Source organism: Erythrolamprus reginae, chromosome 1, assembly GCF_031021105.1.
Source record: "Erythrolamprus reginae isolate rEryReg1 chromosome 1, rEryReg1.hap1, whole genome shotgun sequence".
In the NCBI taxonomy this organism is placed as follows: domain Eukaryota; kingdom Metazoa; phylum Chordata; class Lepidosauria; order Squamata; family Dipsadidae; genus Erythrolamprus; species Erythrolamprus reginae.
This window is the reverse complement of record NC_091950.1, coordinates 425,113,269-425,140,101: the sequence shown is the minus strand read 5'-3', so window position 1 is coordinate 425,140,101 and position 26,833 is coordinate 425,113,269. Positions and strand designations below refer to the sequence as shown.

The 26,833-nt window shown below is 44.2% G+C and overlaps 1 protein-coding gene across 2 annotated transcripts in view; it reads right to left on the bottom strand.

Moving 5' to 3' along the window:
• The window catches only part of LOC139158075 (dehydrogenase/reductase SDR family member 13-like), a 26,927-nt gene extending 461 nt beyond the window's left edge, over positions 1–26,466 (bottom strand). Inside the window, exons 1-5 of one of the 2 annotated variants that reach the window (XM_070735480.1) lie at positions 26,269–26,466; positions 10,622–10,740; positions 4,412–4,535; positions 2,892–3,203; positions 1–280 (exon numbers count right to left, since the gene is read on the bottom strand). The exon at positions 1–280 is cut by the window's left edge and continues 461 nt beyond it. In XM_070735480.1, coding sequence (XP_070591581.1) covers positions 1–280; positions 2,892–3,203; positions 4,412–4,535; positions 10,622–10,740; positions 26,269–26,404 — 971 coding nt within the window. In that variant the 5' untranslated portion in view covers positions 26,405–26,466. Of the gene's footprint in view, positions 281–2,891; positions 3,204–4,411; positions 4,536–10,621; positions 10,741–22,256; positions 22,322–26,268 lie in introns of those variants that run through there. The other variant, XM_070735481.1, reaches the window with a different exon arrangement.
• Between the last annotated feature and the right edge of the window lie 367 nt (positions 26,467–26,833).

Genomic DNA, 26,833 nt, shown 5'->3' with positions numbered 1-26,833 from the left:
CGCCTCTGTCCTTTCCCATCCACGCCGGTCAGTCCCAGCAGCATCTCGCTGAATTCCCAGAGCTTCTCAGCCACCAGGTCATCACGAGCTTGTGGCCAGGGCATCTTCGGCCGGCAGTCCACAAAATACCCCCCGCTCAGCCTCTCGATGCCCTCCTCCGTGGCACAGTAGACGATCATCTGGGGGCCATTCTTCCCACCTCGGAGGAAGGGCTTCATGGTCCAGAGCAGCCAAACAACCCAACGGGGATGGAAGTCAGCCATTTTGGTTTGAACAAATCCTGAAAACAAAGGCTGTGAAAGTAGGGTGGAGAGGAAAGACTGTCCAGATTTGGGGGGTGAGGTGGGGAGAAGATCAGGGGCGGATTCCCAATTCCGCCACTACCGATGTGCTGCGTGCGAAGTTTCACTTCTGTTGCAGGCGCAGGCTTGTGCATGCGTCCCAGCAAGATTTTGTTTCAGCAATGCACAGGAAGGAAAATCTTGCAAGGGGTCACATGTGTGTGTGTGAGAGAGATTTTGGCAATTTTTTTGCTTTCGCGCATGTGCAGAAGTAAAAAAATCACTGAAATATCTCACGCACATGCATCCCCTCATTAGTTTTTGATTCCAGCACATGCGCAGAAGCAAAATCTCGCTCGGACGCCCGCGCGCCCGCAGTAGAAGCAAAGCTGCGTGCGGAGCTCAATTTTTGCTACTGGTGCGCCATCCTTACCGGTAGCAACCCAATAGTGGAGAACATCCTATATGAACCCTTCACACAGCACCTCTTCCAACCTCCCAGGAATCATGGGCCATTTGGCCAACACAGAAAACTTTTCTGAAGACCAAGAACTGATGTTGAGTGCCAATGGGGCATAGGTGATTGTGTTTGCATGTGGGTGTATATATGCGTGTATGTGTGAGCTGCTTTGAACACACAAATCCATTGCAGTGGGGTTTATATGTTCAAATATTCAAATAACATTTAAATAATAATGTTCTGCTAGAATGCAGTGGTACCTCTACCTAAGAACGCTTCTACTTATGAACTTTTCTAGATAAGAATCGGGTGTTCAATTTTTTTTTGCCTCTTCTCAAGAACCATTTTCCACTTACAAACCTGAGCCTCCAAAACTAACTGGAAAAGGTGGGGAGAAGCCTCCATTGGGGCCTGTCTAGGAATCTCCTGGGAGGAAACAGGGCTGCCATAGGTGGGGAGAAGCCTCCATTGGGGCCTGTCTAGGAATCTCCTGGGAGGAAACAGGGCTGCCATAGGTGGGGAGAAGCCTCCATTGGGGCCTGTCTAGGAATCTCCTGGGAGGAAACAGGGCTGCCATAGGTGGGGAGAAGCCTCCATTGGGGCCTGTCTAGGAATCTCCTGGGAGGAAACAGGGCTGCCATAGGTGGGGAGAAGCCTCCATTGGGGCCTGTCTAGGAATCTCCTGGGAGGAAACAGGGCTGCCATAGGTGGGGAGAAGCCTCCATTGGGGCCTGTCTAGGAATCTCCTGGGTGGAAACAGGGCTGGAAAAGGTGGGGAAAAGCCTCCGTGGGGCCTCTCTAAGAATCTCCTGGGTGGAAACAGGGCTGGAAAAGGTGGGGAGAAGCCTCCGTGGGGCCTCTCTAGGAATCTCCTGGGAGGAAACAGGGCCAGAAAAGATGGGAAGAAGACTCCATGGGGCTTCTCTAGGAATCTCCTGGGTGGAAACAGGGCCGGAAAAGGCGGGAAGAAGACTCCATGGGGCTTCTCTAGGAATCTCCTGGGAGGAAACAGGGCCAGAAAAGGTGGGAAGAAGCCTCCATGGGGCCTCTCTAGGAATCTCCTGGGAGGAAACAGGGCCAGAAAAGGCAGGAAGAAGACTCCATGGGGCCTCCCTAGGAATCTCCTGGGAGGAAACAGGGCTGGAAAAGGCGGGGAGAAGCCTCCGTGGGGCCTCTCTAGGAATCTCCTGGGAGGAAACAGAGCCTGCACCCGCCCTGTGGTTTCCCTAATTGCACACATTGTTTGCTTTTACATTGAATCCTATGGGGAAAATTGCTTCTTCTTACAAACTTTTCTACTTAAGAACCTGGTTGCAGAACAAATTAAGTTCGTAAGTAGAGGCACCACTGTATCTGTAGATCAGGATTGAAGTGTGGAAGTGTTGAGGTTTCATCACTCAACTATCTGACATCATCAGTGATAGAAGGGAATGGAGTTTATGGACAGTGGAGGGAGAGGATAAAGGGAGGAGAAGAATAGAATAGAATAGAATAGAATAGAATAGAATAGAATAGAATTCTTTATTGGCCAAGTGTGACTGGACACACAAGGAATTTGTCTTTGGTGCAGATGCTCTCAGTGTACATAAAAGAAAAGAGACATTTGTCAAGACTCATGAGGTACCACACGGATTGACTGTCATGAGGTCAAATAAGCAATGAAGGCACAATATTAATAAAAACCATAAGGATACAGGCAAAATGTTGCAGTCATTCAGTCATAAGTAGGAGGAAATGGGTGATAGGAATGATAAGAAAAAAGTAGTAGTAATAGTAGTGCAGACTACTATTAGTAGTAGTCCAGACTAAGAGAAGGAATAAAATTAGAAGAGTAGCAAAGGGAAGAGGAAGTATGGGAGGAAGAGAAAAGGCAGAAGGAGGAGAACAAAGAGGAGTAAGAAACCGGGGGAAGCCTCATCTTGCCTTAGGCAACGGGTTGGACTAGACGACCTCCAAGGGCCCTCCCCACCCTAAGATTCTAATATTCTGGACCCAGGAGGGTGGGAGAAATCTCCCTCCCCTGATGAACTCTGCAGAGGGGGTCGGGGAAGCCTCAGTAGGAGAGAAATGCCTGGTGGAGCCCACGCCAGACCTGGGCGGGAGGGGGGGTGTTTCCATCTCGGGCGTCTTGCAGCCGGACTTCCACTCACCTGGATGAACCGCGTAGCAGGTGACGTTGGTTCCTTCCAGCCGGTTGGCCAACTCTCTGGCGTGGAGAAGGTTGGCTAGTTTGCTGTTGCAATAAGAACATAGAGCCTGCCACGCTCCCTCCACCGGCTTGTAGATGGTCCGGAAGTCCATCTTCCCAAAGGAGTGCATATTCGAGGCCACAATGACGATCCGGCTCGGGGCGCAGCGCTTCAGCCGGTCCAGGAGCAGGTGGGTCAGCAGGAAGTGGCCCAAGTGGTTGACCTGGAAACTCTGGTTAAAGTCATCAACGGTTTGGCCACCTTTAACGACTCCTGCCAGAAAAATAGGATCACGTGTAGTTCTCGACTTATGAGGTGACATTTTGCGATTATTGGAAGTTACCACAGGCGGAGTAACCAAAAAGTAATTACAACCAGGTTCTGAATTTGCAGTGGCTCCCTCTTGTGGTCCCCTGATGGCATTTTGTGCTCTTGGAAACAGGACTGTCGTTGGCAATGTGTCACATGATTGCGATTTATACTACTTTTGTGGAGATTGTGATCCCACTGTATAGAGCGCTGGTGAGACCCCATTTGGAATACTGTGCTCAGTTCTGGAGACCTCACCTACAAAGAGACATGGATAAAATTGAACAGGTCCAAAAGAAAAAGACCTCGTGGTCCATCTGCTCTTATACCATTTCCTGTATTTTATCTCAGGATGCCAGGCATGTTTAAATTCAGTGACTGTGGATTTACCAACCACATCTGCTGGAAGTTTGTTCCAAGCATCTACTACTCTTTCAGTCACATAATATTTTCTCACGTGGCTTCTGTTTTTTCTCCTAACTAACCTCAGATTGTGCCCCCTTGTTCTTGTGTTTACTTTCCTATTAAAAACAGTTCTCTCCAGAACCTTATTTAACTCTTGAACATATTTGTTTCAGTCATGTCCCCCCTTTCCTTTCTGTCCTCCAGACTATACAAATTGAGTCCATGAAGTCTTTCCTGATACGTTTTATGCTTAAGACCTTCCACCATTTTTGTAGCTTGTCTTTGGATCCGTTGAATTTTATCCATATCTTTTTTAGGTGAGGTCTCCAGAACTGAACACAATATTATTCCAAATGTGGTCTCACCAGCGCTCCATACAGCGGGATCACAATCTCCCTCTTCCTGCTTGTTATACCTCTAGCTATGCAGCCAAGCATTCTATTGGCTTTCCCTACCATCTGTTCACCCATTTTAAGACTGTCGGAAATCACTACCCCTAAATCCTTCTCTTCTGAAGTGTTTGCTAACACAGAACTGCTGATACAATACTCAGATTGAGGATTCCTTTTGCCCAAGTGTATTGTTTTACATTTGGAATAATAAAGACAGTATACCAAAAAAATGAACAGCTACAAATGGGAGAGAGTGGCTTCTCGAGTTATGGCCAAATCCCTGAAAGGAGAGAAATCCCGGACAATCCCCCCTCCAAATCTTCCCCCTTCCTTTTCCCTCTGGTGATCCTGGGGAGGGGTCTGCTCTGCCCCCACCTGCATTATTGATGAGGATGTCCAGACGGGGCTCCGATTTTAAGAAGGTCTGCACAAAAGCTCGCACGGAATTCAGGTTGGCCAGATCCAGGATCATCAGGATCACCTCCGAGTTCCCACTTTCCTGGGAAAAGAACGGGAGGAATCCTGAGCTTCGGGATCGAGTACGGCTTCCAGGGCGGATCCTGGTTTACTCACCTTCTGCGTAGGACTGCTCACCTCTCGGCAATCTCTCTCTGGGTGGTGCGTAATAAAACAATATTGTCAGTCCTCAACTTATAACTATTCACATTTTCGACCCTCGCAACATCCTCAAGGTCAAGTGATCAAAATTTGGTTGCTTGGCAACCAGCAATATTTTCGATGGTGAAAGTGTCCTGGGGTCACTTCTCTGCTGCAGAAGGGTGGCTTATAAATGTGAATAAATAAATAAAATAAACAATCAATTGTTTATTAGAGGATTCAGATAAGCAAGGTCATTTGAGAACTTGATTCACTTAAGAGCCGTATGATGTTTTCCGGTTCCGGTGGGGTTGCGAGGAGGTGGGTGGAAGCCGCAGCTCCGCCGGACTATGGTGGAACATTGTGAATATAGGATTTTTTTCAGTCAAGTTTCGAACTTTGCTCTGTCTGTTCAGTGAGGTAAATTGTCCCTGCCTCCAAAGACCCCCGTCTCGAGCATTTACACAGCGGGAGAGATCCATTGCTGGCCCGTGGACACGTTGGGGTTTGATCAGCTGAGATACGGAACTGCGCAAATGGCGTCTGTGGATCTGACTCTGTTTTCTGCATAGTCATACCATGAGAAAAGACCGAGGGACTAAGAATCCGGCCGCAAACCAACCCCGAGAATTGAGAGAGCGGGGAGGGGCGAGAGAGAGGGGGGCGACTGAGGAATCGGAGGAATCGATGCCACAGCAGCCCTCCCCCCTGAACAGATTCAGGACGCTGTTTGATGTAATAACACGCTGCGTGGAGTCCAAGAAATAAAGAGATCGAGAGGGGTGTGGGGGAGGCGAGAGAGGAAATAAACTAACATCACCACCACGACAGTCCTGGCCCCTGAATAGACCTAAGACGCCGAGAGCTATATGGTGGGAGCGCTCAGCGTTGGAAAGTCTATCGGGTGGAGGGCCCACCCGGACCGGCTGCTGCTGTGAGGGAGAGGGCCGAGAGAGCAAGGCGGAGACTGCGAAAAAACGCCAATGAAGCTGGAGGACTCTACTAAAGGCCATGGAGTCCGTATGCAGACGGCGTGACATTGTGGAGGGGCTCGTGAATTGGAAGTTCCCCTATAACTACAGAGGTTTTGGATGGCGACTAGGGAGACCAGCGGAAATCGGGGAGTTCAGTAGAAATGGAGGAGCTGAAAACAGAGGAAAAGACCGGGAGGGCCGGCCGGTGGCAGCGGTCGGCACAAAAGAGCCTGGGAAATAGAACTAGTAAACCCAGAACTCAGACATTTCCCACTGAACTTGAATATCTCCAGAACTGACCTTTTTAGAACTTAGGTGCTACTTGACTGATAGATTAATGAACTGGACTATCTCCTTATTGTTGTGAGCCGCCCCGAGTTTGCGGAGAGGGGCGGCATATAAATCCAATAAATCTAATCTAATCTAATGTGTATTCTTAACATTTTAAAAATATTTCTAATTTTAAATTTTTAATAATTAATTTATATATTTTAATATTGATTATTAATTAATATCAATTTTAGAGTAAATTTTAGAATAAATTGGAGTGGGTTAAATTTGATGGATAATTGGGGTGGATGTGATAATATATATGAAACGAGTGATTGCTATGGGTGGGCTGGGTGGGATTTTGGTATGGATGAAAGGATTGGAAATGGTATGACTGATTTAATTAGCCTACCTGACACTGGAGAGGCGGGAGGGGAGGGGGCACCGATCTCTGGGGTGGCAGAGGGTCGGAATATTCCGGGGTTGCTGAGGAGAGGCAGATGTGGTGGGAGCCACAGAGCTAGCCGTTTCAGGGGAACGAGGCATCGCTGCTTAATAACGATCCCTTGTTCTGGCTCCGTGAGCTCAACGCTGGGCACTGGTGATGAGTGTAATTCTGGGCTCAGGCTGCTGCTGCTCAATGCCAGGTCGGTGGTAAATAAAGCTCTCCTCATCTGGGATTTGATCCTGGATACCTGGCTGGGCTCGGAGAGAGGAGTTCCTCTCTCTGAAATTTGCCCAGCCGGGTTTCAGGTATGGCATCAGCCTCGACCCCAGGGAAGGGGAGGAGTGGCCATTGTAGCCAGGGAGAGCCTTTGCCTGCGTAGACTCGTTGCTCCAGAGATTGCGAGTTGCAAGTCCCTCTTGGTGAAGTTGGACTTAGGGGTTCAGGTGGGCTTGTTTCTCACATACCTGCCTCCCAGCTGCGTGTCAAAAGCCCTGCCTGTGCTACTCGAAGAGGTAGCCGGGCTGGTGGTGGGGTTCCCCAGACTTATTGTCTTGGGGGACTTCAACCTGCCTTCACTCAGCAAAACCTCTGGACTGGCACAGGAGTTCATGGCCACCATGACAGCCATGGACCTGACTCAAGTAGTACAGGGTCCGACTCATGAGGGGGGGGTACGCACCTGACATGGTATTCCTCTCTGAGCAATTGAGTAATGGTCTGAGACTAAGGGGCTTAGAAGTGTTGCCTTTGTCATGGTCAGACCATTTTCTACTACGGCTTGACTTCCTGGCTCCAATCTTTCCCCGCAGGGAGACGGAACCGATTAGGCAGTTCCCCCCCAGACGCCTGATGGACCCAGAGGGCTTTTAGAGGGTGCTTGGGGTTATTCCAGATGTACTCGTCCACAGCTCGGCAGAGTCTCTGGCTGAGGCCTGGAACAAGGCTGCAGCAGAGGCTCTTGACCGAATTCTGCGGCACTAGACCCCGTAGAGCTCCATGGTTCAACGAGGAGCTTCGGGAGTTGAAATGCCAGAAGAGACATCTAGAGAAGCGATGAAGGAAGAGTAAGTCTAAATCCGATCAAACACTTGTAAGAGCTCACATTAAGACTTACAAAGTGGCGCTCAAGGCGGCAAGATGCGCGTATCATGCCGCCTTGATTGCATCAGCGGAATCCCGCCCGGGAGTTGGGAGCCCTTGCAGAGTAGTGCTGGGGATTGAAAAAATAAGGTGTGTGTATGTTTGGCTTTTTAAATAAGGGTCTTTTAATTATTTTAAATATTAGATTTGTTATATGTTGTTTCATTATTGTTGTTAGCTGCCCCGAGTCGACGGAGAGGGGCGGCATACAAATCTAATAGATAGATAGATAGATAGATAGATAGATAGATAGATAGATAGATAGATAGATAGATAGATAGATAGATAGAGTCGCAAAAGGGGGTAGATAGAGAGAGAGAGAGAGACAGACAGACAGACAGGCAGAATAAATGAATGAATACATAGACCAATGATAAATAGATAGATTGATGGTTGATTGATTGATAGAAAAATAAATAGATAGATAAATGATAAATAAATAATAAACAGATAAACAAATAAATAAATAGGCAGACAAATAGATGATAGGTAGGTAGGTAGGTAGGTAGGTAGGTAGGTAGGTAGGTAGGTAGGTAGATAGATAGATAGATAGATAGATAGATAGATAGAGTCGCAAAAGAGGGTCACATGACCCTGGGACATTGCAACAGTCATAAATATGAATCATTTTCCAAGCATCAGAATTTTGATCACATGAACTGAAACGGTTGCAACTGTACAAAATGTTCTTTGTATCTTTTTCTTTTATGTACACTGAGAGCATCTGCACCAAAGACAAATTCCTTGTGTATCCAATCATACTTGGCCAATCAAGAATATTCTATTCTATTGGTTTCCTTTTTCAGTGCCGTTGAAACTTTGAGCAGTCACTAAATAAACTGTTGTAAGGCGAGGACTATCTGTGTAACACTTATTCTGTTCTGACACTCTGGCGTAAAAATAAAGCACGCCATGTTTCAAATTTTAAAAGCCGCTATAAAAATTTATGTCACCCAATAAAGACTGAATGTACCAATTATCACATCATCCAAGAAGAAAACCTTCTACGGACAAAGTCTACTCGTGCCTTCTACAACTTTGTTAACAATAAACTCAAAGACTCTAGACCCATCCCACCCCTTAAAGGACCAAACAACATAGACATAATGATGAATCACTCAAAGCCAACCTCTTTAACACTTTCTTCAGCTCAGTCTTTGTTAACAACAATGGCTCATGCCCAACATTTCTTAATCACACCACAAATAACCTCAATGATCTTACACAAATTGATTTTACTGAAGATAACGTTAGAAAGGCATTACACAACCTAAAACCATCTTTGTCTATTGGACCAGATGGACTATGTGCATACTTCTCAAAAAAGTTCTCCTCCACCTTGGCTGAACATCTGAGCATAATTTGTAATAAATCTTTCAGTACTAGCTCTCTACCCACACTATGGTCACTTGCCACAGTCATCCCTATCTTCAAAAAAGGAGATCCAAGCAACGTTGAAAATTACAGACCTATCTCTTTGTGTTGTGTCACCTGCAAAGTTATGGAATCAATCATAAACCAATCCATTACACTCCACCTTGAAGCTAATAACCTAGTTTCTAATAAACAATTTGGTTTCAGAAAAAAATTATCCTGTTATCTACAACTCTTACACTGTAAAAACATTTGGACCACTCAACTTGACCAAGGTAATCCAATTGATGCAATCTATATCGACTTTTGCAAAGCCTTTGACTCAGTTGTCCACAACGAACTTCTTCTGAAACTCAAATCCTACGGCATCTCTGGACTACTACACAATTGGTTAACAGCATTCCTATCAATAGGAAGTGCCACTTCTCTTCCTGCTCCTGTTAACAGTGGTGTCCCTCAAGGTAGTGTTTTAGGACCCACACTATTCATACTATACATCAACGATCTTTGCAATTGCATCACTAGCAATTGTGTTCTCTTTGCAGATGATGTCAAACTATCTAATACCACCGACAATGCTGCTACCCTTCAAAAAGACCTTGACCACGTAGCAGAATTGTCTAAAACCTGGCAACTTCAAATCCCCACCACTAAATGCTCTGTCTTACACATTGGTAAAAAGAATCAGAATAATAAATATAAACTTGGAGGAATTGAACTTATTGATAACCCTCAATCTGTCAAAGACCTTGGAGTACTCATATCCAATGACCTAAGTCCTAGAGCCCACTGCAACAACATTGCCAAAAAGGCTTTAAGAGTTATTAACCTAATCTTTCGCAGCTTCTTCTCTGGCAATTTTGAACTGCTAACAAGAGCTTACATAACATTTGTCAGACCCATCCTAGAATACAGCTCGCCTGTATGGAACCCACATTGCATATCGGACATCAACACAATTGAGAGAGTCCAGAAATATTTCACAAGAAGAGTCCTTCACTCCTCTTCTCACAACAAAATACCTTACTCCACCAGACTTGAAATTCTTCGTTTAGACAACTTACAACTCCGGCGTCTCCGTTCTGACTTAATTATAGTTCATAATATCATATACCAAAATGTCCTACCTGTTAACGACTACTTCACCTTCAACCGCAACAACACACGAGCACGAAATCGATTTAAACTCAATGTCAACTGCTCCAAACTTGACTGCAAAAAATGCGACTTCAGCCACAGAGTAATCAACGCCTGGAATGCACTACCTGACTCTGTGGTTTCTACTCCTAACCCCAAAACCTTTAGCCTTAGATTATCTATCATTGACCTCTCCCTCCTTCTAAGAAGTCTGTAAGGGGGGTGCATAAGCACACCACTGTGCCTACCATCCCTGTCCTATTGTCTTCTTTTGTTACTTTTTATCATTACTTATCTAATGTTTTTATTTGTACAAATTACCACCCTATAATTGTTTGACAAAATAAATAAATAAATAAAATAAATAAATAAATAAAATAAAATAATTATAACATTTTTTCTTATGGTTTTATCATAACTTAATATTTTATCTTCTCTATTGCACCGCCTACCTATTTCATATAAAGATATTTGTTGCTGCTTCTTTTAAATACTGATGTCCGTTTGCACAAAGAGTGTGTTTTATCTGTGTTGCATATCAGAATAGTGTGGTCACTTTACTAAATAAACGAATTAAATTCTTCAGGAAGACACCTGGATGCAGAAGAATGGAGGGGCGGAGAGAACGGCACGGCAGGCACTCACCCGTCTGATGTCGTTCACGGCCGATTCTCCTCTCGCTTTGTTGCGGCATGCCAGAATGACACGGGCGCCTCTCCGGGCCAGATCCACCGCTGTGGCCTTCCCGATCCTGGAATTCCCACCTAGGAAAGGGCAGAGAAAGGATTCACCAAGATCGCCCAGCCTTTGGTGGAGATCCAGAAGCCGGGCCTGCATTTGTGTGCCTGCAGTTATTGTGGTGACACAAAGTGAAGCATTTCTTTCTCAACCTTGGGAACTCCCAGAATTAAAGTTAAGCAACATCTTAAAAGTTGCACAGGTTGAGAAATCCTGGGTCAGGGCATAATTTTCACAACCTTTTCAGGGAAGAGTCTTACATAAACAAAGAGCAATGGTTTGAAATTATAGAGGTGTAATACAAGTGATTTTCGACATACAACCATTCAAATAGAATGGAATAGAATAGAATAGAATAGAATAGAATTCTTTATCCAACTGTACATCTCCACCCCATGTCCAGTCAATGAAGCAGTGGAAGTGATGTGCCGGTGCCTGGAGGCTGTTGGGGTCTGGATGGGTGTCAACAGACTCAAACTCAACCTGGATAAGATGGAGTGGCTTTGGGTTCTGCCTCCCAAGGACAATTCCATCTGTCCATCCATAACCCTGGGGGGGGGAGGAATTATTGACCCCCTCAGAGAGGGTCCGCAACTTGGGAGTCCTCATCGATCCACAGCTCACATTATAGAACCATCTTTCAGCTGTGGCGAGGGGGGCGTTTGCCCAGGTTCGCCTGGTGCACCAGTTGCGGCCCTACCTGGACCGGGAGTCACTGCTCACAGTCACTCATGGCCTCATCACCTCGAGGCTCGACTACTGTAATGCTCTCTACATGGGGCTACCTTTGAAGAGTATTTGGGAATTTCAGATCATGCAGAATGCAGCTGCGAGAGCAATCATGGGCTTCCCCAGATATGCCCATGTCACACCAACACTCCGCAGTCTGCATTGGTTGCCCATCAGTTTCCGGTCACAAAGCCCTTCATGGCATCGGACCAGAATATCTTCGGGACCGCCTTCTGCCACATGAATCCCAGCGACCAATTAGGTCCCACAGAGTTGGCCTTCTCCGGGTCCCGTTGACGAAACAATGTCGTCTGGCAGGACCCAGGGGAAGAGCCTTCTCTGTGGCGGCCCCAACCCTCTGGAATCAACTCCCCCCAGAGATTAGGATTGCCCCCACAGTCCTTGCCTTTCATAAACTCCTTAAAATCCACCTCTGTCATCAGTCACGGGGGAATTGATTCCCCTGGACCGTTTCTGCTTTATGTATAGTTTATATGAGATGTATGATTGCTTTTTATTTCATTTCATTTATTTCATTTATTGGATTTATATGCCGCCCCTCTCCGAAAACTCGGGGCTTTATATTAAGGGTTTTAAATTGTTTTAATCATTGGATTTGTACTATGCTTTATTGTTGTGAGCCGCTCCGAGTCTTCGGAGAGGGGCGGCATACAAATCTCATAAATAAATAAATAAATTAAATAAATAAATAAGCAATGAGGGAACAATCAATATTAATAGATACAAGCAACAAGTTACAGCCATACAGTGATAAGTGGGAGGAAATGGGTGATAGGAATGATGGGAAAAAAACTAGTAGCAATAGTAGTGCAGACTGAGGGAATAGTTTGACAGTGTGGAGGGAATTATTTTTTTAGCAGAGTGAGGGCTTTCCGGGGGAAAACTAGTTGACTGTTCAAAATTTACAAGAACAGTAAATATGTATCACAATTTTTTCCCATTTATGACCATTACAGCACCCATGTGGTCTTTGAAAGCGTCGCTTCCCACCAAGATGGGTGACAAATAAATGTAATAATTAAAAAAAGGAAAAAAGAAGAAAGCAATTTCAAAAATGGGATGCAGTGCTTCTCGCAGACCAGAAGATGGCGCAGGTCTCCCAACACTGGCTCTGCTCAGGACCTCACACAAGTTGCAAAATAACCTGAAGGCCAATTGTTGCATTCATACACTAACGAGACTAGCTAACTGTTTGTTTCTGCCTGGTATGGTACAGCAACCAAACAGGACAGGTTCAGACTCCAGTGGATACTTAGGAATGCAGCAATAACAGATTTTGAAAAAAAAAATAATACAGTGATACCTTGTCTTACAAACTTAATTGGTTCCGCGACAAGGTTCTTAAGGTGAAACGTTTGTAAGACGAAACAATGTTTCCCATAGGAATCAATGGGAAAACGATTAATGCGTATAAGCCCAAATTTCACCCCTTTTGCCAGCCGAAGCGCCCGTTTTTGCGCTGCTGGGATTCCCCTGAGGCTCCCCTCCATGGGAAACCCCACCTCCGGACTTCTGTGTTTTTGCGATGCTGCAGGGAAATCCCAGCAGGAGAATCCCAGCAGTGAAATCGCAGCATCGCAAAAACATCAAAGTCCTTGAAACCCGTGATGCTGCGATTTCACTGAGGCTCCCCTCGCTGGGAAACCCCACCTTCAGACTTCCGTTGCCAGCAAAGCGCCCATTTTGTGCTGCTGGGATTCCTCTGCTGGGATTCCCCTGCAGCATCACAAAAACAGGGAAGTCCGGAGGTGGGGTTTCCCATGGAGGTGAGCCTCAGGGGAATCCCAGCAGTGCAAAAACGGGTGCTTCGCTGGCAATGGAAGTCCGGAGGCGGGGCATCCCAGCGGCAGCGGTGGGTTTGTAAGGTGAAAATAGTTTGTAAGAAGAGGCAAAAAAATCTTAAACCCCAGGTTTGTATCTTGAAAAGTTTGTATGACGAGGGGTTTGTAAGACGAGGTATCACTGTATTTATTTATTTGGATTTCTAGGCCGCCCTTCTCCAGCAGACTCAGGGTAGCTTACAAAATAATATCAACATACAATACAAAATTTATGAAACCCAAACAGAAAACCTAAATCTTAAAACCTCAGACATTTAATGCCATTCAGCCAAGTTCATCCCAATCCCAATCATACTACTACAGATTGTATTACAGTCTGCAGAGAGGGGCGGCATACAAATCCAATAAATAATAATAATAATAATAATAATAATAATAATAATAATAATAATAATAATAATAATATTACAGATTAACCGAGTTGGAAGGGACCTTGTAGGCAGGGGTGGTTTCCAATTTTTTTTTACTGCCACTCTGTGGGCATGTCTTAATTTTGTAGGCATGGCATAATTTTGTTGCAGTGGCTTGATGGTCATGTGACTGGGTGGGAGTGGCTTCATGGTCATGAGACTCAGTAGATGAGTCCCCCCCCCCCGCCAGCCCTTCCTTGTCACACCCAGCCTCAACGAATCTACAATTCTGTAAAAAATGTTGTTCACCTTTTTTCAACTTTATTATTTACATACTATAGATGTACTTTGTACTATGTACATAACTGGTTGGGCTTGGCAATATATAAACAAACTTTCAATGAATGTTTCAATGGATTATAACACTATAGCTTGCCGGCCACTTGACAAGGTGGGAGTGGCTTGAACGATCATCATCATTTAAGTGAACTGTTAATCCTCGACTTACATAGAAACATAGAAGACCGACGGCAGAAAAAGACCTCATGATCCATCTCGCCTGCCCTTATACTATTTCCTGTATTTTATCTTAGGATGGATATATGTTTATCCCAGGCATGTTTAAATTCAGTTACTGTGGATTTACCAACCGCGTCTGCTGGAAGTTTGTTCCAAGGATCTACTACTCTTTCAGTAAAATAATATTTTCTCACGTTGCTTTTGATCTTTCCCCCAACTAACTTCAGATTGTGGCCCCTTGTTCTTGTGTTTACTTTCCTATTGAAAATCTCTCCTGAACTTTATTTAACCCTTTAACATATTTAAATGTTTCAATCATGTCCCCCCTTTCCCTTCTATCCTCCAGACCAGAGGTCCCCAACCTTTTTTGCACCAGGGACCGGCTTTAAGCTAGACCAGTTTTCCATGGCCCGGGGGGGGGGGGTGCTGGCTGTCAGCGGCGCCGTAAAAGGGGCGATCAAGAGAGGAATGGGTGAATGAATGGACGGAGGGTGGGAAGGAAGGAAGGAAAGAGGGAAGGGACAGGAACAGAAGAAGGGTGCAAAGAAGCAAGGAAAGGTGTGAAAGGGGAGAGTAAGAGAGGAAGGAGTGAAAGAAGGGAATGAGGGAGGAAAGAAGGGAGGAAGGAAAAGGAAAGCAAGAAATGGAGGGAGGAAAGGAAGGAAGGAAAGAAAAAGAAAGGAAGGAAGGGGGAAAGGACAGGAACAGAGGAAGGGAGCAAGGAAACTTATGAAAGGGGAGAGTAAGAGAGGAAGGACTGAAGGGAGGGAGGGAGGGAAGAAGGTAGGAAGGAGAAAGAAAAGAAGAAATAGAGGAAGGGAAGATAAAAGAGAGAAAGAAAAAGAGCAAGAAAGAAAGCAAGAAAGAGAAAGAAAGAAAGAAAGGCAACTTCAAAGAAAGGCTCACTGAGCATCTCTCACTCTCTCTCTTTCTATCCCTCTTTCTTTCTTTCTTTCTCTTCCTTTCTCTCCTCTTCCTTTCTCTCCTCTCTCTCTCTCCCTCTCTTTCTACCCTCCTTTCTCTTCCTTCCTTCTCTCTTTCTCTCTCTCCCTCTCTTGCTATCTCTCCCCCCTCTCCCTTTCTCCCTCTCCCTTTCTCTCTCTCCCCCCTCTCTTTCTCTCTCTCTCTCCCCCTTTTTCTCTCTTCTTCTCACTTTCTCTCTTGTTTTCTTTCTGTCTCTTTTGCTTTCTCTCTCTCTCACTCTTTCTCTCTTGTTTTCTTTCTCACGCTCTTTCTCTCTCTTGTTCTCTCTCTCTTGCTATCTCTTTCTCTCCCCCCCTTTCTCTCACTCTCTCTTTCTCACTTTCTCTCTATCTTGCTGTCTGTTGCTCTCACTCACTCTCGTTCTCTCTCTGTTCTTCTCAGCGGTGACGCACGCACGCCCTGCCTGTCTCACCTTTGCTGAGAGCACTTTCGTCCCGGGCTCTCAGCAAGGGGGTTGCAGGAGAGACGGGGCAGGCGTTCTCTCAGCGGAGGCCGGCGAAGGTGATATTCAATGTCGGGGGCGCACGGGCGGTTGCGCGCGCTCCCTATCTCCCTGCTAGCCCACTTGGAATATTCAAAATAAGAAAAGCCTTTGCCGGCGAAGGTTTTTCTTATTTTGAATATTCCGAGTGGGCTAGCAGGGAGATAGGGAGCGCGCGCAACCGCCCGAGCGCCCCCGACATTGAATATCACCTTCGCCGGCCTCTCCTCTCCTGCAACCCCCTTGCTGAGAGCCCGGGACAAAAGTGCTCTCGGCAAAGGTGAGGTGGGCAGGGCGTGCGTTCCGGGTGCGGGAGGAGCTGCGGTAAAAGGCAGGAGGTGGCGGAGGAGCAGAGGGGGCAGATCGGGCGGGCGGTGGGCAGCGCGGAAAGGCCGAGGGGGCCCTGGCGCCGCGGACCGGCTGAAAAACCCCAACGGCCCGGTCCTGGTCCGCGGACCGGCGGTTGGGGACCTCTGCTCCAGACTCTACAGATTGAGTCCATTAAGTCTTTCCTGATACGTTTTATGCTTAAGACCTTCCACCATTCTTGTAGCCCGTCTTTGGACCCCTTCAATTTTGTCAATATCTTTTTGTAGGTGAGGTCTCCAGAACTGAACACAGTATTATTCCAAATGTGATCTCACCAGCGCTCTATATAGCGGGATCGCTGTCTCCCTCTTCCTGCTTGTGATACCTCTAGCTATTTTAAAGCAAATTCCCAGAAGAGTGAGAGATATTAGAAAAGAGTAACAACTTTTGACTAAATGTCTGATTAGAAAATGGGTGAATTTTAGATGGCTAATACCTGAAGGTTTATTGGTGAATTGGAAAGAACAAAGATATAACACTGGAGATTTTCAAAAAGAGGCCAGACAGTCTGAAATGGTATAAGGTCTCCAGCTTGAGTGACTAGAAGACCTCCAAGGTCCCTTCCATTTATTTATTTACTATTTGGATTTATATGCCAGCCCTGAAGGACTCTGGGAGGCATACAAATCCAAATAATAAATAAATAAATTTATATTCTGATTGAAAATGGGATGTTGAACTTTCTTTAGTACAGGAAGGATGAGTGATTTTGGGCTGATAGCCAGGAAACATTGAGTTCTAGTCCCAGCTTAGGCAATAGAGCTGCTGGGTGACTTTGAGCCAATCATCAGGAGACGGTGAATTCTAGTCCCTTCAGCCTGGCTTTTATGTGGTTTCTGTTCTGGTGCCTTCACCACTAACTCAGGAAGCTCAAACTGCCCAAGGAGCTGCTGATCCAGTTCTACAGAGGAATCATTGAGTCTGTCATCTGCACCTCTACCACTGTCTGGTTCGGTTCTGTAACCCATCAAGACTGACACAGACTTCAGAGGAGAATCAGAACTGCAGAAAAAACAATTGCTGCCAACCTGCCTCCCATTGAGGACTTGTATACTGCACGGGTCAAAAAGAGGACGGTGAAAATATCTACTGACCCCTCGCATCCCGGACACAAACAAATATTTACAGACACCTGGACCCAAACTGCTTCAACTCCTACCCTCATAACGACGCTAAATATTCTACATATTCTATAGAGCACTGCACACCAAGACAACTAGACACTAGAACAGTTTTTTCCTCAAATGCCATCACTCTGCTAAACAAATAATGAGGACCCGGATTGTGGGGGCAATAGCCTAGCTCTGTTAAAAAAGTGCTATTGCTAACATGTTGTAAGCTGCCCTGAGTCTAAGGAGAAGGGCGGCATAAAAATTGAATGAATGAATGAATGAATAAATAAATAAATAAATAATTCAGAACTTTCAGAACACTTTCAGAACACTGAGGAAGAGGAGAGAAAAATAGTGCTCTTATACAGTTTGTATTTCTGATTTCAAGGGGGAGAGGATATAACTGGCTGTAAGGGGAAATTCTATTGGCTGATTGTGTTTTTGAATTCAGGGAGGAGGGGACTAGACTTGGAAGTATAAAAGAGTCAGTAAAACCATTTTAAACTGCACTTTCAGAACACTGAGGAAGAGGAGAGAAAAATAGTGGCCCGCGCGCCTGGTGGCGCGCGAATTATATAACTATAAACCAAAATCAGCAAAGTTTGGTAGCAATAGGGGTTCATTTTCTTGCTAAGTACCTGTATTTCAATACATTCTTAAGATGATTGGCTTGGTGCAGTGTAACACTTGTTTGGCTGTTGTGTTTCATAGTACCTTGTGGAACTTGGGGTACTGCCCTCTTTGCATTAGGACATCTAGGTTAGATGGCGAGATCTCTAGATTGCAGTCCTTAGTTTGTAGCTTGCAGGCAGAAGTGGAAAGATTGTCCCAGCCACGTGCTGTAATGCAGCCATGTGTCCAGCCTCCACTTCCACAGCGCCCCCCGAGGAGGAGGGCTGTTTGGACAACTGTCGGTTCAGGAAGATTGCGTGCAGTTGATCTCTCTGTATCGAATTCCTATAGTGTTCTTGCGGATTTAAATAGTAAGGATGTAAGGATGTTGGAGATATTAGCAAGGTCCCTCAGGCAGAGAATGAGGGGATGTTCAAAGGGGAAGTTGTCGTAAATGTCACCAAACCATCAAGTGCAGTTAGTAGAAATAAAAAGAGGACACATTTTCTTGTGGGTGATTCGACCGTTAGAGGTGTTGATTTGGGACAGAGCAAGGATGTGGTGAAGGTGCTGAGGTGTCTCCCAGGGGCCACTGCCAGCAGGGACAGGAGGCGGATTACAAACATTGTTAAGACTGTCAGTAAAGGTAATAACGTTGATGTGGTGGTGCATCTTGGCACAAATGATTTGTCCCAGAGAAATGTTAATGTAGTAAAAAGAGATTTTCAATGTCTAAGTGTGGAGCTGGGTAAAATAACTGATTCAGTGACTTTCTCAGAGGTGTTACCGGTTTGTGGCCAAGAGGATAAAACAACGTGTATCAGAGAGTTTAATGTGTGGTTAAGGCAGTGGTGTAAAGCTGAAGGTTTTGGCTATGTAAGTCATGATGTCAGTAGGTGGTCTAATAGGGAGTTGTTTAAGAGGGATGGTTTGCATCCATCATACAGAGGTGCCCAGGTGCTCGGTGAGGAATTCAGAACTTTTTTGGACAGGCATTTAAACTAGGTAAAGGGGACAGAGATGTACCAGATGTGGAGGATTTCTGTCCCCGACCAATGAGGATAAATCAGTTTCTGGAAGCTTATGAAAAGGGAGCTGAAAATAAAATAGATGTAGTTTGTTGATGATAAGGGGCAAACTAATAATGAAAATAATGTTCTTCGGGTAATGTACACGAATGCTCGAAGCTTGAGCAACAAGCTCTGTGAGTTAATGGCCATAATATCTAGAGATAATTTGGATCTGGTTGCCATAACTGAGACATGGTTTAAGGATTCTAATGAATGGGAAATATCCATACCAGGATATACACTGTATAGGAAGGATAGAATAGAGAGAAGGGGAGGTGGAGTAGCCATTTATGTTAAAGAAAGTCTAAAAACAATACTAATTCAAAATACATGTAAAGATCTGGAGACCCTCTGTATTTGCATGCAAAATAAAGACGGTTCTGTCATTAGAATTGGGGTGATCTATAGGCCTCCATGGCAATCTGAGGAACATGACAACAAGATGGTGGATGAGATTACCCTAATGGCAGTAAAGGGAGATATTGTGGTTATGGGTGATTTCAACATGCCTGATGTTGACTGGAATATCCCCAGTGCCCTTACATGCAAAAGTAAGAATATAGTAGAGGCCTTTACAGGAGCAGCTCTGGCACAGCTGGTTAAGACACCAACTAGAGGGGAGAATATTCTAGATTTAGTTTTTACGAATGGGAATTGGGTTTCAGATGTCAAGGTGGGAGAAAATTTAGGTTGCAGTGACCATCTATGTTTGTGGTTTGATGTAAAAACTGATTGTGAGCAATCCTATAATGCAACCAAAGTATTGGATTTCAGAAAAACAAATTTTAATGCAATGGGAGAATATTTAGATAATGAATTAAAGGGGAGGGATAAAATGGCAGGAGCGAGCATCCAGTGGACTGTATTAAAAAAGGCCATCTTAAAAGCCACTGGACTGTATGTAAGACAAATAACTAAAGGTAAAAGGAAGAAGAAACCGCTATGGTTTAGCAATGATGTAAGGGCTATAGTCAATGAAAAAAAGGCTGCCTATAGGAGGTATAAAGAGTCTGGAAGTATAGCTGATAGAGAGGTGTATAAAATGAGACAGAAGGAGGCGAAACAGGTAATAAATGCTGCTAAAGCCTCAAAAGAGGAAGAAATAGCAAAATCTGTAAAGAAGGGGGATAAAACCTTCTTCAGATATATTAGTGATAGGAAGAAGAAAAACTGCAGCATCACGAAGCTTAGTACCGGGAATAATACATGCATTGATGGGAATAAGGAGATCGCTGACCATTTCAATAGCTACTTCTGTTCAGTTTTCTCAAAAGACACCTTACAAAATAATAATAATACTATAGAGGGATATAGCATTGCTTCCAGCTGTACAGATTCAGCTCCAGTCATCTTAGAAGCCGATGTCTTAGAAGAACTTGAAAGATTAAAGATAAATAAGGCAATGGGTCCAGATGGCATCCACCCCAGAGTTCTTAAAGAACTCAGATCTGTCATTGCTACCCCACTGACTGATTTGTTTAACAAATCCCTGTTAACAGGAGATGTTCCTGAGGATTGGAGAATGGCCAGTGTTGTGCCTATCCACAAGAAGGGCAGTAGAGAAGAAGCTGGTAACTACAGGCCAGTTAGCTTGACATCAGTTGTAGTTAAAATGATGGAGACTCTACTCAAAAAGAGGATAAATCAGCATCTAAAAAACAATAACTTATTGGACCCAAATCAGCATGGCTTTACTGAAGGCAAATCGTGTCAGACTAATCTCATTGAGTTCTTTGACTATGTCACAAAGGTGTTGGATCAAGGTGGTGCCGTGGATATTGCCTATCTGGACTTCAGCAAAGCCTTTGATACGGTTCCACATAAAGAGCTGATAGATAAATTAGTGAAGATTGGACTTAATCCCTGGATAGTTCAGTGGATTTCAAGCTGGCTGAAGCATAGACATCAGAGAGTTATTGTTAATGGCAAGTATTCTGAGCAGAGTCAGGTTACAAGCGGTGTGCCACAAGGGTCTGTTCTGGGTCCTATTCTTTTTAATATGTTTGTGAGTGACATAGGGGAAGGTTTGGTAGGGAAGGTTTGCCTATTTGCTGATGATTCTAATGTGTGCAATAGGGTTGATATTCCTGGAGGGGTCTGTAATATGGTAAATGATTTAGCGTTAATAGATAAATGGTCAAAGCAATGGAAACTGCAGTTTAATGTTTCCAAATGTAAAATAATGCACTTGGGGAAAAGGAATCCTAAATCTGAGTATTGCATTGGCAGTTCTGTGTTAGCAAAAACTTCATAAGAGAAGGATTTAGGGGTAGTGATTTCTGACAGTCTCAAAATGGGTGAGCAGTGTGGTCGGGCGGTAGGAAAGGCAAGTAGGATGCTTGGCTGCATAGCTAGAGGTATAACAAGCAGGAAGAGGGAGATTGTGATCCCCTTATATAGAGTGCTGGTGAGACCACATTTGGAATACTGTGTTCAGTTCTGGAGACCTCACCTACAAAAAGATATTGACAAAATTGAACGGGTCCAAAGACGGGCTACAAGAATGGTGGAAGGTCTTAAGTATAAAACGTATCAGGAAAGACTTAATGAACTCAATCTGTATAGTCTGGAGGACAGAAGGAAAAGGGGGGACATGATCGAAACATTTAAATATGTTAAAGGGTTAAATAGGGTTCAGGAGGGAAGTGTTTTTAACAGGAAAGTGAACACAAGAACAAGGGGACACAATCTGAAGTTAGTTGGGGGAAAGATCAAAGGCAACATGAGAAAATATTATTTTACTGAAAGAGTAGTAGATCCTTGGAACAAACTTCCAGCAGACGTGGTTGGGAAATCCACAGTAACTGAATTTAAACATGCCTGGGATAAACATAGATCCATTGTAAGATAAAATACAGGAAATAGTAAAAGGGCAGACTAGATGGACCATGAGGTCTTTTTCTGCCGTCAGTCTTCTATGTTTCTATGTTTCTATTCCCTCAACACTGTCAAACTATTTTCTAAGTCTGCCCTATTATTAATCATTTCATCGTTCCTACCGCCCATCTCCTCCCACTAATGACTGTATGACTGTAACTTTGTGACGTGTATTCTTAGAAATTATATTGACTTTCCTAATATGATTGACTGCTTATTTGTACCTGGACTATCATTAAGTGTTGTACCTTATGATTATTGATGAACTTACCTTTTATGTACACTGAGAGCACATGCACTAAAGACAAATTCCATGTGTGTCCGTTCACCCTTGGCCAATAAAAAAATTATGCTTTTTAAATTTTTAAATTAAAAAGGATAATTATGATAATAAACTAACTGAAAAAAAATTAAAAGGACTTAGAGAAGTGGATCAAGCTGCAAATATCAAGCTGCAACAATAAAGATAATAAAGATAATAATAAAGATGATGATAATAATAACAATAACAATAATAATAATAATAATTTATTAGATTTGTATGCCGCCCCTCTCCGAGGTAAGATGAATATCTTACCTAAAAATCTCTTTCTATTCCAGACCATCCCAATAAAATTAGATCAAGGATATTTTTAGGAACCTAAACAAAATAATCAGTAAATTCATTTGGCAAGAAAACCCCCCAAGGATTAGGTTAAAAATGCTCCAAGAAGCAAAAGACAGAGAGGGATTTGGTTTATCAGATTGGAGGGGATATTATCAGGAGGCAGCTCTTACATTAGCATTAGCATTTAGACTTATATACCACTTCATAGTGCTTTATAGCCCTCTCTAAGCGGTTTACAGAATCATCATATTGCCCCCAACATGACAAAAGAATGGATTGAATTGGAGAATAAAAGAGTACTAGAACTTGAAGGACATGACCTACAAGCTGGTTGGCATTCCTTTCTATGGGATGATAAACATAAATCACATGACCCAGGGGAAGAGCCTTCTCTGTGGGGGCCCCGACCCTCTGGAACCAGCTCCCCCCTGAGATTAGGATTGCCCCCACCCTCCCTGCCTTTCGTAAACTCCTTAAGACCCACCTTTGCCGTCAGGCATGGGGGAACTAAAACACCTCCCCCTTGCCCATGTTGTTTTGTTGATTGATTGACTGTGTGCCTGTTTTTTATATATACTGTTTTTTATGAGATTATTAATTTAAATTGGAACTGGATGGGTGGGCATTGGATTTGGTATTGTGTACTGTACTGTTTTTTATTGTTGTTGTGAGCCGCCCCAAGTTTGCGGAGAGGGGCGGCATATAAATCCAATAAACCTAAACCTAAACCTGATTGATTGATTGATTGATGATTGAATTAATATGCCGCTCACTCCGAAATAGACTCTGAGCGGCTAACAATTTTGGGACATTACATAAGAAAATCAATATTAAATGTATTGATGAACATTAAAAAACAAATGTATAGAGACATTCCCAACTGGTTTTTGTTGTACATACTCCTGATCAGTTGGAGGATGATGAAGATATTGAGGACTCGGATTCAGATAGTGTTTATGAATTAGTGGGGCCCCCGGGGTTACAGGTAGTAGAACAGGTGGGAGGCCAGCCACAGGATGGGGCTATGAGTTCAGGATCTAGTGAGGGAGAATCAGACGTTCGCTGGGTTAACCCTAAATTCAGAAGGGCCCCAAAACATAGAGAACAGGTGTCTGGAAGAAGATATTAAGGAGAGGAATGGGTTAAATACTGTAGTGATGTATTTGGCACGTCAGGGGGTCAGTGGGGAAGAAGGGTGGAGTTTCAACATTGCGGAAGAGAAAAATGGATGTTTTTCTTGCCACTCTCAAGTAAGCAAAAATATTCTGTGTTGATTAACAGTCAGGGCTGCTGTTTTAGGAATCATGCTGTTAGGAAAATAAATCTTGTTAAGTGGAGAAGGAGAAGGGATGTAAGAAATGCAGTTAAGGGAGATAACGGACCAACGGATAAGTGCCTGTATGAAATGTGTTTGAATTCCAGAAGAGCAGAGAAATAAACGGAGTTTCTTTATTCATGATATAATGCATTTAATAAGAGTTATTTGTAATTGCTAAATTTCTACCAGAAACCAGAACAGCTTTCACCATTAGAAGCCTAAGTACATCCTAAGTTTTAAAAATTCAGCAAAATTATAATCTACAAGAACAGATTCTAAGAACTAGATTAGCACTATGGGATGAAGGGATAGGAGTAGAGTGGTGAGGGTACCTCCAGGTAAAGTCAAGATATGAAAGGGAGAAAAAAGATCTCAGGATAGAGAAAAGAACAATACAGTGATACCTCGTCTTACAAACGCCTCATCATACAAACTTTTCGAGATACAAACCCGGGATTTAAGATTTTTTTGCCTCTTCTTACAAACTAGTTTCACCTTACAAACCCACCGCGGCCGCTGGGATGCCGCACCTCCGGACTTCTGTTGCCAGCGAAGCGCCCATTTTTTGCGCTGCTGGGATTCCCATGAGGCTCCCCTCCAGCGAGGGGAGCCTCAGTGAAATCACAGCATCGCAAAAACACAGAGGTCCGGAGGTGGCGTTTCGAGAACATTGGTGTTTTTGCGATGCTGTGATTTCACTGATGCTTCCTTCACTGGGAAACCCCACCTCCGGACTTCCGTTGCCAGCGAAGTGCTCGTTTTTGCGATGCTGGGATTCCCCTGCAGCATCGCAAAAACACGGAAGTCCGGAGGTGGGGTTTCCCATGGAGGGGAGCCTCAGGGGAATCCCAGCAGCGCAAAAACGGGCACTTCGGCTGGCAAAAGGGGTGAATTTTGGGCTTGCACGCATTAATTGCTTTTCCATTGATTCCTATGGGAAACATTGTTTCATCTTACAAACTTTTCACCTTAAGAACCTCGTCCCGGAACCAATTAAGTTTGGAAGACAAGGTATCACTATACTGGATAAAATATTACTAGGAACGGCTGAGAAATCAATATTAAAAACTGTACCAATATCTGTTAAATTACAAAATGGAAGAGGAACAAGTCAATGAGGCAATGGTTAAACAGGCCCAGAACATAACAACATAAATTTAAATGAATGGCAACAGCTATAGATAAGGAACCAAAAACTAACACAAGCCACAAGGTACAAGGAGAACTGGTACAAAATGTTCTACAGGTGGCATAGAGCACCAATACAATTAGATAAACTAGATCAAAAACATTCACCTAAATTCTGGAAATGTAGGGAAGAGAATGGTTCTTATTATGACATGTGGTTGCTTTGCAACAAGACAAGAATATTCTGAATAGTGTTGAAAATGGTTAGAGGAGATACTGGAAAAGAAAACTGAAAGGAAACCAGAACAATTTCTCCTTAGAAATAACCCATGAAAGATACGAAAAATGGCAAATTTACTTAGTCCCGCCCATAACAACTGTGGCGACATTAATTTTTGCGCAACAATGGAAAAGTGAAAACATACCAACTGAAGATGAATTATTGGAAAAAAATCATGATCAGTGCAGAAATGGATAAATTAACAATGGAAATAAAAGCTAAAGATGAGCTGGAATGCTACGAAAGCTGAAACCAATTTTAACTTTGGTTAGAAAGTCGGGAAGAATGAGAAACAAAAATAAAGACAACCAATGAAATAGTCACCTAACAAATAACAGGGAAAGAAAAGAATATAGAATATAGGAATAAAAGAGATACCGATATAAGACCTGTATAATGTATATAATATTAGAAATATTAAATGATGGTAATATAGAAATATCATTGTAGAAAATAAGAAGCAGGACTGCCACACATCGTCCAATGTTTTTATAATGTTTTGTTTATGTTTGTTTTGTATGTATATAATAAAATAAAACTTTTTGCATAAAACAAATTCTCTTCTCTTCTCCAATTCTATTCCAGTCCATTCTATTTTCTACACTCTACACTACTGTAGTCTATTCTATTCTACTCTATTCTATATTCTATATTCTCTGCGCCCCTCCGGTCTCCAGGGGCGGGGCAGCCCCGGGGACGGCTGGTGTCTGCGGAGCCTCCGGTGCAGCTCCTGCCCTCCCGGTTCTTACCCGGTTTATTCCCAAAGGGCCTTTTGGGGGCTGGACTTTCTCGGCTGCGTCTGAAGCATCTTTGGGACAAGCAGGACCTGGATGGGGAAGAATCTGCGCGGAGCCATGGAGGAGGGAGGGAGGAGGAACAGAAAGAGAGAGGGAGGGAGAGAGAGAAAGGGAAAGAAAGGGAAGGAGGGAGGGAGAGAAGGAGAGGGAGGAAGGAAAAGAGAGAAAGAAAGATAAAGAGGGGGAGGGGAGAAAAAGAAAAAAAGAAGAGAGAAAAGAGAAAGAAAAGAGGGAGGGAGGGAAGGAGGTAGAGAAACAAAGAGAAAAAGAGAGAGAGAGAAAAGAAAGAAGGGGAGGAAGGGGGAGAGAGAGAGAGAGAAAGAAAATAAAGAGGAAGGGAAAGAGAGAGGAAGGGAGAGAGAGAGAAAGGAAGGAAGAAAAGAAAGAAAAAAGGGAGGTGGAGGGAGGAAGGGAGAAAAAGAAAGAAAGAGAGAGAGAGAGAGAGAAAGCAACACCGACCTGTGATGAGCACCGTCTTGCCCCGCAGGCTGACCGCGTTCCGGCACCAGGTGGCCGCCCCCAAGTAGTAGTAAAGGAGCGCGTAGAGCCCGAGCAGCAACGCCGCGCCCGCCGCCAGCGTCCCCGCCGCCTCCATGGCCGGATCTCCGCTGGCCCCGCAGCCCGTCCCGGCTTCCCTTTCGACCCCGAACCGCCCCCGCCCCCGCCGGCCCGCCTCCCGCCCTGGTCAAGGCGGCATTGCTGGGCGACGGAGACTTTTGAAAGGCTCCCACGACACCTTCTGCCCCCGCCTCAAATCTGCCACAGGTGAGCAAGGAAAGGAAAGGAAAGGAAGAAGAGGAAAGGAAAGGAAAGAAAGGGAAAAAGAAAGGAGGAAAGGAAAGGAAAAGCTCATCTGTTTGGAACCCATACCACATCTCGGACATCAACACCCTTGAAAATGTCCAGAGATCCTTCACCAGAAGAGCCCTTCACTCCTCCATTCGAAACAGAAGACCCTACGAGAATAGACTTTCAATCCTGGGTCTGGAAAGCCTAGAACTAAGACGCCTTAAACAAGATCTAA